Source organism: Apis laboriosa, unplaced genomic scaffold (assembly GCF_014066325.1).
Source record: "Apis laboriosa isolate Shangri-la unplaced genomic scaffold, ASM1406632v1 scaffold30_cov140, whole genome shotgun sequence".
Taxonomy (NCBI): Eukaryota; Metazoa; Arthropoda; class Insecta; order Hymenoptera; family Apidae; genus Apis; species Apis laboriosa.
Genome location: NW_025222776.1, coordinates 1,423,953 through 1,437,236, shown reverse-complemented (window position 1 = coordinate 1,437,236; position 13,284 = coordinate 1,423,953). Strand labels below are relative to the sequence as shown.

Sequence of the window (13,284 nt, the reverse complement as noted above, 5' to 3'; positions counted from 1 at the left end):
CAACAGAACCTCGCAAATCATCTACGATGTTGATTCAATGTAGAATAGAAATAGGTCAATAGAACCTCGCAAAACATTTACGATATTAAAACTTCAAAAGAGAATGGGAATAGAGCAATAGAACCTCGCATATCATCCACGATGTTGAAACTTCAAGAGAGAATAGAAATAGACAAATAGAATCTCGCAAATCATCTACGATGTTGAATCAACGTAGAATAGAAATAGGTTAATAAAACCTCGTAAATCATTTACGATATTAAAAGTTCAAAAGAGAATAAGAATAGAGCAATAGAATAACGCAAATCATCTACGATATTATTGATTCAATGTAGAATTGGAACAAGTCAATAGAACCTCGCAAATAATTAATGATGTTGAAACTTCAAGATAGAATAGAACTAGACCAATAGAACCTCGCAAATCATTAATGATGTTGAAACGTCAAGGTAGAAGAAGAACAGACGAATAGAATCTCGCAAATCATCTACGATATTGATTCAATATAGAAGAAAAATAGATCAATAGAACCTCGCAAATCATTTACCATATTAAAACTTCAAAAGAGAATGGGAATAGAGCAATAGAACCTCGCAAATGATCTACGATGTTTAAGCTTCAAGACAGAATAGACAAATAGAATCTCGTAAATCACATACGATGCTGAATCTACGTAGAATAGAAATGGGTCAATAGAACCTCGTAAATCATTTACGATATTAAAAGTTCAAAAGAAAAGAAGAATAGACCAATAGAACTTCGCAAATCATTAATGATGTTGAAACATCAAGATAGAATAAGAATAGAGCAACAGAACCTCGCAAATCATCTACGATGTTGATTCAAGATAGAAGAGAAATAGATCAATAGAACCTCGCAAACCATTTACAATATTAAAACTTCAAAAGAGAATGGGAATGGAGCAATAGAACCTCGTAAATGATCTACGATGTTTAAGCTTCAAGACAGAATAGACAAATAGAATCTCGCAAATCACTTACGATGCTGAATCAACGTAGAATAGAAATGGGTTAATAGAACCTCGTAAATCATTTACGCTATTAAAAGTTCAAAAGAGAATAAGAATAGACCAATAGAACCTCGCAAATCATTAATGATGTTGAAACATCAAGATAGAATAAGAATAGAGGAATAGAACTTCGCAAATCATCTATGGTGTTGAAACGTCAAAACAAAATAGGAATAGAGCAATGGAACCTCGCAAATCATCTACAATTTTGAAACTTCAAAACATAGAAATAGACAAATAGAACCTCGCAAATCATCTACGATATTAATTCAATGTAGAATAGGAATTAATCAACAGGACCCCGGAAATCATCTACGATGTTAAAACTTCAAGAGAGAATAGGAATAGACAAATAGAATCTTGCAAATCATTTACGATGATCAACGTAGAATAAATTCAATCAATGTAGAAATAAATCAACAGAACTTCGCATATCATCTACGATGTTGAAACTTCAAGAGAGAATAGAAATTGGAACAAATAGAACCTCGCAAATCACTTACGATGTTGAATCAACGTAGAATAGAAATAGAGCAATAGAACCTCGCAAATCATCTACGATGTTGAAACTTCAAGAGAGAATAGAAATAGACAAATAGAACCTCGCAAATCACTTACGATGTTGAATCAACGTAGAATAGAAATAGAGCAATAGAACCTCGCAAATCATCTACGATGTTGATTCAATGTAGAATAGGAACAGATCAATAGAACCTCGCAAATCATTTATGATATTGAAACTTCAAGATAGAATAAGAATAGGGCAATAGAACCTCATAAATCATCTACGATGTTGAAACTTCAAAATAGAATGGGAATAGATCAATAGATCCATGCAAATCATCTATGATGTTGATTCAATATACAATAGGAACAGATCAATAGAGCCTCGCAAATCATTTACAATATTAAAACTTCAAAAGAGAATGGGAATAGAGCAATAGAATCTCGCATATCATCTACGATGTTGAAACTTCAAGAGAGAATAGGAATAGACAAATAGAACCTCGCAAATCACTTACGATGTTGAATCAACGTAGAATAGAAATAGGTCAATAGAACCTCGTAAATCATTTACGATATAATAGTTCAAAAGAGAATAAGAATAGAGCAATAGAATCACGCAAATCATCTACGATGTTGATTCAAGATAGAATAGAACTAGACCAATAAAATCTCGTATATCATTTACGATGTTGAAACGTTAAAAGAGCATAGAATTATACAAATACAACCTCGCAAATCATATATGATGTTGAAACTTCAAGACAGAATCGGAATAGACCAATAGAATCTCGCAAATCATCTATGATGTTGATGCTTCAAGATTGTCGATAGGTGCATGAGAATACTGAATATAAATACGATTTCTATAAAACCCTTCAAAACACATCGCAACATACGAAACGCTTCATAAAAAATAAAAAGAGAATCAAAATAGTAATATTGCAAACAACATGGCGTCATATTGACTAAAGGTGAACTTTCTTATAAGCTTCCTTATCAGAAATTTAAATACTACCGAATATGACTATATAGAACTTTCTATTTGATATAAATAAAATAAATATGTCAAAGAAACGATTCTTTGTTTGTTCAGAAAAACAAAGAAAAACGATAATATATTCCATCCCGAATAGTAATAGAATTTATGAAATTTGATTAATAATTGTAATTAAGAATTCTGAGAATATTACTAATAGAAATAAACATTTATATTTTTAAAATTTTTATTTTTTGTTTTTCTTCACAATCCATAATCAAGAATTCCAAATGATCTGAATTGAAAAGATATGAAAACTGGGTTTTCTAAAGATTAATTTATAACAGTTTTTTTTGTTGAAGTCTTCACTTTTCCTTTACAGGAGGAAATTCTTGTATTCTCATATCCATATATCATTTTAATAAATCAAGAAATGTGAAACAATAAAACACAATATTCTAGAAGGATAATTATGATTCTCAAAATATCCTTAATTTGTGAATTAATATTTTTTCAGATAATTAATGAATGGACATCAATTAAAGACATACTACAAGTACAAGGTCGCGTGGTCGTAATAGTCAAAGTATCTCTAATTTGAGAATTAATATTTTTTAAAGTAAACAATCAAGACAAATAAGAAGTGTCACAGAACATGATCATATAAGATCATATAGTCATGATCATTAAAATATCTCTAATTTGCGAATTAATAATTTTTTGATAGTCAATTAGGGATAAGCTCTAAGCATAACGTAGTAGACGAGATCTTCAAAATATCTCTATTTGCAAATTAATATTTTTTGGAGGCTAAGTAATCAATAAATACTAATTAAGAATATGCTATAGGCACAAGATTAAAATGGTCTAGTTTACGAATTAACAGTGTTTGATAGTCAATTAAGGATAAACTCCAAACAACATGGTAGTCGAGATCTTCAAAATGTCTCTATTTGCAAATTAATATTTTTTGGAGGTAATCAATAGGTAGTAATTAAGAACATGTTATAGGCATAAGATTAAAATGGTCCTGATCTTTAAAATGTTTCTGATTTGTTTGAATTAATATTTTTTAGAGATTAAATAATTAATAGATATCAATGAAGAATATGCTATAGGCACAAGATTAAAATGGTCCTGATCTTCAAAATGTTTCTGATTTGTTTGAATCAATATTCTTTTTAGTAACCAATTAATTACATGTGGATAGCCAAGATTCTAAAATGTCTTTAATTTATGAATTAGTGAATAGTTTTTTTTGAAATATTATTAAAGATATGGTATATATAAGATTCTCAAAGTGTTTCTCGTTTGCAAATTAACTTTTATAATTTTTTGGAAGGATAATACTAGTAGACACTAATTATAGGTAAATACTTGGATGGCTGAGATCTTTATAAATTGATTATAAATAGATTACATTGTATAATATTTGAAGAACTGATAATCAATGTCATAAAAAAGATATTCCTTTATAATCCTTTATAATAAATTATTATATTAGATACTTATTATATTAGAGCATAAGACAAATTATATGTTCATAGATTTAGAAAATAAGAAATATATGCTTTTTAGAATATCACGAGATGGAATGTACAAAACTTGTAAATTGATAATAAACAAATTAAAATATGATAATGAATGATAATAAACAAGTTAAAACAATGTGTAATATTTGAAGATAATATCATGAAAAAGCAGAAAAAATTCGATTAAAGATTATAATAGAATTCTCATAATGTATTCAAGAGAAGAATTTAAAAAAAAATAATAATAATATAATGTATTTAAAGAAATCAAGAAATACAAAGAAACCGCCGAATTCGTAAAAACAATAATAAATTAGAGGTCAACATAATACCGATAATTATAAAATACAGAGAGTATCAAAATATACAAAAGTATCATTTCAATTGTTAATAAAATACTGATAAATTTAATAACTATAGAGTGTAATGCATCTGACATTATTTATTATATTTTAAAGATAAAAGGAACTATCAAGTTAGTAAGTTTTAAATCTTGAAAATTACAAAGCAGTTATTAATTAATAATTTAATTTGAATCTTTTCATTATATAGTGCGAATACATACGTAAGTCAAACTTCTATGAAAACATTTGTGTAAAACATTCCAGTGTGCGATTAAGATGACTTTCCAAAAAGATTCTCGTTCTAATTTTTTTAAGACAGACAATATTATTAGAAAATAAGTTTATGTAATTTTATGTAATTTTATGTAAGTTTATGTAAGATTATGTAATTTTATTGTTATTATCTCATGAAGAGATTGCTAGAAAATCTACTATCTATAATTTTGATAGAAATTCAATAAAAGAAATTAGATTATATTCATATGCTTGCTAGTATTATTGCTAGTAAGTGGCATCATATTTGCCAACATTCATTCGAGACTAGATTAACGAATTCAGATGTTTCGATATCAGAAATATTCTTCCCTTAAAATGATATCAAAGATATAGAATCAAGGATACTACGAAAATGATATCAAAGATACTAATTTGTAAACTGATAACAAACAAATTACTTAAACATTAGACGATAGAAGAAAATTAATGTCATGAAAAAGCTGCGAAAATCTGATCATTAAAGACGGTCATAATAAAATTTTTTATAAAAAATTTTATAGATGTGTGATAATGATACACAACAACGAAATGCATTTTTTAAGATGATATTATTATATATACACAGAATTCCACGTTTGTAAATGAAGAAAGCATTTTTGAACATGTTATTATGTATGAGATATTTTTTCCTTCAATTTCCGTTATAATTTTTTCAAGATTTTAGATAGATTCTATGATAACATATATGCTTCATAAATAAGATTCATAAATAATTGCTATATTTTTTTGTTATATTCTACGAAAAATGTTATCCTTGAAATTATACCAGTCATTCATTTAATAGTTAATACAACAGGTAAATGGCGCCAGCATCAACCGATTTTTTCCAAAAGTTTGTTTATGAAACGAACTGTGTAATATATATGCTCCTTTCATTATATACAAGATTTAAGAGAACAATAAAATGTCAGTGGTCAAAGCAAAAAACTGTAAAAATTTAAAAAATATCTATTTAGATTTATGAAATTATACCAATTCTAGCGTAGAAAGAATCTTCATGAGGAGAATCGATATGGAATGAAAAATCCATCAAACATTTACACGAAAAAACAAATAATCCTATAACGCGCTCTTGTCGTAATCGTAGAAAGACAAAGACCATGTTTTAATAAGAAATGAGAAATGGATAGAAGAAACAAATGAAACAATATGCGTCATATTAACCAAAGATGGACCTCCTTATAAGCCTAAATCAGAGATTTAAACATCTAAGTAGTCGAATAAGTTATATACAAACTTTCTGCTTTGTAAAACAATAAAACAATAAAACAAACAAAAAAGAATATTTTTATTCGTTCAAGAAAAAAAAAGTAACCCAGTTCAGACATATTCTGTGTTAAAATACCAATTTATTTTTAAAAATTTTATCTTTCTTTAAGCTCAATAGCCGAAAACTGCAAAGAATTGTAAAGAATGAAAAAAAGAAAAATAATCAATTTATAATTTTCTTAGTCAAAGTATATTATTTTTCTTTTGAAAATCAATATATATCTTTGCAGATATATATTCATCATTTCTCTCCAACTAAGAACTTGCTATAAACATATAACAAAATAATGAAAATCATGATTTTCAAAATGTCCCTAATTTGCAAATTAATATTTTTCGAAATAACCAATAAATCAATGAGTCGTGGTCATGGTCGTGATCAGAATTTTTAAAATATTTATAATTTACAAATTAATATTGTTTTTGGGATAACCAAAAATAATAATTAGGTATTAATTAAAGATATCATACAAGCACAAAATGAATGATTGTTGAATAATTGTAATTTTTAAATTTATTTGAAAATTAATATTTTTTAAATTATTCAATCAATAAACATCATATGAACAATTATAGTTGGGCCAATAAATATCAATTACAGCACAAACTTGAATAGATTTTCGAAATGTCTCTAATTTGCAAATTAATAATTATTTGGAATGAAATTAAGAATATATTAGAGCATGATATTATGAAATTAAGAATATATTAGAGCAAGATGGGGAAGGTAATCGCAATCTTCAAAATATCCCTTTTGCAAATTCATTTTTTTTTTTAAATAATCAATCAATTATAGGCAAAATATTAGATGATGAAATTATTCTTAATTTGCGAATTAATAATTCTTTGGAATAGTCATTTAAGGATATAAATATAAGATTAGATGATCCTAATCTTCAAAATGTTTTTAATTTGTGAATTAACTATTAATTAATTATTTTTAGCATAACTAATCAATAGATTTGAATCAAAATAAAACAAATAAACTTCGCATACAAAATAATTTAAAAAATGTATTCTTTTTATGAACTTTTTAAAAGAATTGGATAATAACTTATACTCGAATATGCTTTCTATTTAAAAAATTAAAGATAGACGCAATTCAATAATTTAGAAACTTTTTTCTAAAGCAGATAAAAGGAATATTAGAGCTTAGACTTGATTAAAGGATTGGGCGTTCTTATAAATCTTAATTAATGATTTAAAATGACTAATCGTGGTGATACAGGAATTCAATAATTATACGAAACAATTATTTGGTGGAAAAAGAGAACAGAATTCGCAAAATAGAATTGTAAATTAAAAAAGAAACAATTAGAATAAGTCTTAGGATTTAGATAAAAAGATTATCTAGAAAACAATAATTCATTAACTCGATTCAAGATGTAAATTTAAAAATCGATTAAGTTGATAGAAAAAAAAATTAGTTGATAGCGAAAAAAAGATCATAAAAGATTATAGTATAGTATTCATAGAGAAATTGAAAGAAAGCTAAAAAATAACGATGAAAAATAAACTGAAACAATTAATACATATAAAATAAATATATATATACATATAAAACAAAAGAATCCTATAATGAATAACAACATAATAATATAAATAATGCGAAGAAAAAACAAACATACAGATGTAAGATTCAATAATTATGAGACTACTAAAAATCAAAAATACCTCCATTTTAGTACTTGAGGCCTATTTTGTATTGCTGATTCTTGTTTAAAAATAAACAGAAGCAAATAAACAAATCAGAAAAATCTTTAAATATTTTGGCTATTTTACTGAAAAATATCAATTGTAAGTTTCTTTCAAATTGAGATAAAAAATAAAATATAGGAATCAAAAAGTAAATTGAAAATCAAGTCTTTATGTCAATCCTGAAACTATAATTAAATATTTTAGAGCCATCGAATTCACATATGAAAATATGTATCAAAAAATGAAATAGTAGCATACTAAGAAAGAATATCTACATTAAAAAGACAGGAATAAAGACACATGATGAGATATGTCGTTTTAATGTTTAGACAGTTTATTCATTATTAGTTTACATAATTAATAATGATTTCGTTGTGAGATATTGAGAATATGCTCTTATGCGATATTTAGAATAAATCAACAGTGAACTAAATAATTATAAAAATTCAAATAATCTTAAAAAATACATTACAAAACTTATAAGATTGAAAGTCGATGTCGCAAATTTTGATAGTAGTTGAGACGATAGTAGAACAATTGTTTTTTCAAAACATTAAAATCTTTTGATTTTGAGGTGAAAAATAAACATATAAGCATTCATTTATAAGTTTTGTTTATTTGCATTTGTCTCTTAAAATAGCCAACGAATTTATTGATTACGATCACACATTATGATTTTAACTTATTTATTTTACATGATAAAATAAAATATTAAAAATACTATTTATAATATTTTAAATATAAACCAAATATAATTAATAAATTAATTGGATTAATAAATAATTTAATTAACTGGATTAATAAATAATTTAATCTGATTTTTCGATTCTCTATTGCTCTGGATACATTGAAATTTTTTATTGCATGTTTATTATTATTTTGCATGATAAAAGGAAAAAAGAATGCAAGAAAAGAACATTATGTATTATATTTTAAACATCAACTAAGCCTAATCAACGAAAATATAACTGCCATTAAAAAATAATTTATTTCGAGTCTTTATTGCTCTTGGTACATATATAGAATTTACAAGATGTGGGATAGATTTTATATACATCATAGAAATTATTTTATATTCTATGGTAAAATCAAAAAAACATTATTTATTATATTTTAAATATGAATGAAATTATTTAATTAATTAATAATTTTTAAAAATTATATAATATAATTGCCAATAAATAACTTAATCCTGTTTAGATTCTTATTACTTTAACTCTAATTCTGAAGAATAATTTTATGAATAAATAGGATATACATACGATTATACATACATAAAATCTAGGCCGACATTTTTGTGAAGTATTTCCTGGATGACACATGCTTTGACATATAACTAATTCCTTTCGAGTTCTCATTCTAATTTTTTCAAATTCGTTAGCAAATTTGATGGCTAAATTGAGAAGATTCTCGTAAAAAATCCTTTTAAAAGTATTTGTTGCTTGGAAGTTTATTATCTTATTCTTTTGGATGATATGTAAAATTTAGCCGAATGTCTCATCACGAATTAATAATGCATTGAATCATGATATTTTACATTCAAGAAGATCATATACATTGTTGGCGAATAAATACACATAAGTGATAAGTAATTAACAAAGATTAAGCAAATGAAATCAAAATTGGATATTGGAAAATCTCGAATAAAATTTTACTTTCTTTGCTTTAAAAATAATTACAAATAATATTAACATATCGAGTTTCTCAAAGTTTAAAAATTTTATATTTTAATCTCAATATTTCTTCTTCATTCTAATTCCAATGAATTAGAAAATCATAGAGAAAAGCAAAAAATCGTGTCTTAAGTTTAATTTAAATATCTAATAGTTTATGGAACAGAGACTATTTTTTTCACATTGATATTTTGTATTAAAATACAAAAATGTAAAATATAAAAAATGAAAAAATTGATACTCTGATACTGATAATAGGCATATTTTGTATGTTTATATTATATATATTCTTTTAACGGATATAAAAATTACTATCTTATAAATTTAAAATATGCCACATATATGAAAAAATGAAAACTCGTTTTTAGTATAATTCTTTGAATTTATTATTATTACATTAAAATTGTTTATTATAAAGATATTAAATCTATTTATATTACTGGTAGGTAACATAATGGCACAAGTCTAAAAAAATCAATTTAATGCAAAAATTTCAAAAAAATTTTAAACATAAAAGATAATGGTTACCGCTGTCTTGCAAGAAATCCAAAATGATTTCAATAAAAAATTAATTATATAACATATATAGCATAATATCTATAAATGAAACAATGTCTAATTTAATAAGAATCAATAATATTTTTACTTTATTTTTCATCAATTTTGTAGCATTCAATCACAAAGAAAAATTTTTCATATCGTTTGATATTATATAAAATACGAAGAAAAACCAATATTTTAATAAATGTCTTTCGTGTATTAATGTAACAACGAAGATGGAACAAGTAATGTCAATGTATCATGAATGATAAGATATCTCTAAGATAAATCTCTTGATTTATGTTCAACGAAGAAAATTATATTACGTCGAATGTTCGTAAATGATAAAAGTGTTGATTTTACAATGAAAAGATTGATCATAGACTATCCTATATTGATGGGACAGTTTCTGCTGCTTTTAAATATCACAAGTTTTTAATTTATATTCAAAGAAAAAATTTATTGCGTCGAATGTTCAAAAAAGAAATTTATATTGCGTTGCAATGAATTTTCATAAATAATAAAATTTAATTTTATTATGAGGAAAGGATCGATCACAAAACCTATGTTGATAGTACAGTTTTTTGTTCTTATTTATGAATATCATAAGTATATATTTTTATATATGTTTAAAAAAATTTATTACTCATTATACTAATTATACTTATCATTCAAAGAAAAAACTATTGCATCGAATCTTCAAAAAAGAAACTTTATATTGTAAAAGAAACTTATATCAGATATTTATAAATAATAGAAATCGATTTTATTTACATAAACTGCCGAATAAGGCGAATGAACAGATAATATATTTTTTCAAAAATCATTTTATAATATTGAATAGATTATATGCTTGCTATGTAAAAAATAATGTAGAAAATAAGTTTTTTTTTTTAAATAAAAAATTTTACAAATAACATTTATAAAAATAGAATTAAAAAATTATTTTTTATAATGCACGAATCTTAACGTTCAATATATCTATTATATTGCATTGCAAGCGAAATAACAATATAGTATTATCTAAATACTTTTTATTAAAGCTATTTTTTAATATTAATTTTAGCTTACCTGCATTTTTCTTTCGTTTAAACTTTCTTGAATCCATAAACTACGTTGAAATATTTATGTCATTGCATCATACATTGAATATTATATGTATATGTCTTTGTTTTAAATTAAATTAGTGTACTAATTTTTAGTATATTTGGATCACCGTCAAATGTCTTCAGCACTATGACATTTCAGTTTTTTTCTTATCCAGTGTTCTATTTCTGTCTTTTTTAATAATTTTTTTTTATTCCTTATTGTTTTTTTTAATTTCTTTTAAAAATCTTTATTTCCATTATTTTTATTTACTTTTTCTTTGCTATTTCAATTTTGTTTTCTTGTACTTCCCTTTTCTCCTATCTCACTGAAATCAACACTTTTTTATTTCTTCTTCCACTTTTTTTTCTTTTTCTATATTCATCAAACACGTTTTTCCTCATAAATTTTTAGATCTAAAGTTTCAATAAATTTCACTATAAATTTCTAATTATTTATATTTTTTAATTTGACTCATAGTTTGTGTAAACTAAGATATATAAAAATTTAATATTTTACAAGAAATAGTAATATAAATAATTATTAAATATTTTAAAAAATAATTATTTTGTAAAATGATTTGCACAATTAATTTTTTTATAAAAATATAGACAATTTTTTTTTAAAACAGATAAAAATATAATTTTTATATTCAATCTTAAGAAACGATTTTCATTATTTGGATGTGGATTATCGACAAGAAATAATATATGTCTAGTATTTTTTCATAAATTATCTTGTATAAAAATTTCACAAAGATCAATGATTGAATAATCGTTAACGAAAAAATATATAAATATTCTCATATGAAAGATATAATTATATTAAATTATATTAAAGTATTTCAAAATGAAAAAGAATTAAAAAGATATCATTTAAATTTCATTTTTTTAATTAAAAAAATAATCATATTTCGTTACATTTTTATATATCACTAAGTATAAAATTATTAGATTAAACAATAATTTTTCCACAAAATTTCGGATTTAATATTTTAATAAATAGCAATAATCAATAACCATCATTAAAATTACAAAATGTTTATAATATAATTTTTTAAGAACATTAAATTTTCTTTTTAAAGATATATAATCACATCTAATTGTATTAATTTAATCAAATTATTTTTTTCATTAATAATCAGACTTTATAATTATTATCTTAATTGCTCATTTCTTTTTAATTTTTTTTCCTTTTTTTTCCCCACTTCAATAACAATAATAGTAATAAAATATAAATTCTTTGCACAATACGATTGCACATACTATCTACTTTTAAAATGATCGTTGTCTTCTAAACATTGAAATATTGAATACATATGTATACTATTACATTAAATGTTATACATCACAATCACACAATCACTATTAACATACTTATAACCAAAATAATAATTATTACAACTTTTTCTAAACAAAAGGATTTTATTAAAATTTGAATTAAATAAATATTCTTTTTGTAATCTATTATTGGTCACTTTACATATATTTTTAAAAATATATTATAAAATTGATTTATTCTTTGATTCTTCTTTCTTAGATTACCTCAATATTAAAAATTGTATATATACAGGATGTCCCAGGAAAACTAATAATTTAACCAATATATTTAATATGTCATTCTGTATGAAAAAAGTTATTTTATTTTTTTATTCATTTTGACTTTGAATTGATTTAATAATAAAAAAATAAAATTGTAACTACAATAAAACAATATTTTATTATTTTTCTTGTATTTTATGACTTTTTAAATTTACATTCATACTTTAAACAAGATATTTAAAGTAATGGTTTTCCTTCCAAAAAGTTATATTATAACTTAATACAATATTATAATAAATATTATTATTATGCATTTTAATTTTAACTTTATTTTATAATTATAATAATATAATAAATGTTATTAGTACTTTTGAGAAATTTCCCTTTCATTTTTAATTGTATTTGATTACATATAATACATTAGACAATATACAACAAAAAGCTATAAAAATATTTTGCAAACGACTTACCTTGTATACATTAAGAAGAATAATTCCACCATGATGAAATATTATGATATTATAATTGTCATAATTTTTTTAAAAACCCATTTTGTAATAGAGGTGGATAAAGCAAAGGCATCTGTTATGGCCATCTGGATCACTGGATTTAAATTCCTTAAGTTTTTTTCTCTGTTATATGAAATTAAATCTCATACTTTCCTGGGACACTCTGTAGAGATAGAAAAAAGACACTCGGGATGAAAGAAAAGTAAAAGAAATAATCAATCACTTGTCTTATGGTTTTGAATCAATATTTACTTTCATGTATAATTAAATTCAAATTCCTTATTTCGAGTGCCTTTTATCTAT

The 13,284-nt window shown here is 23.6% G+C and overlaps 1 protein-coding gene across 10 annotated transcripts in view; it reads right to left on the bottom strand.

Moving 5' to 3' along the window:
- The window catches only part of LOC122714508 (protein TAPT1 homolog), a 110,167-nt gene that overhangs the window by 59,554 nt on the left and 37,329 nt on the right, over positions 1-13,284 (bottom strand). For 6 of the 10 annotated variants that reach the window (XR_006346647.1, XR_006346648.1, XR_006346651.1 and 3 more), the window contains exons 9-10: positions 12,943-13,075; positions 10,917-11,259 (exon numbers count right to left, since the gene is read on the bottom strand). Coding sequence is in view for 3 of the 10 variants with exons in the window: in XM_043935882.1 (XP_043791817.1) it covers positions 12,984-13,075 (92 nt within the window). In the remaining 7 variants the exon portion in view is untranslated. Of the gene's footprint in view, positions 1-10,839; positions 11,260-12,942; positions 13,145-13,284 lie in introns of those variants that run through there. The other 4 variants (XM_043935881.1, XR_006346652.1, XM_043935882.1 and 1 more) reach the window with 4 other exon arrangements.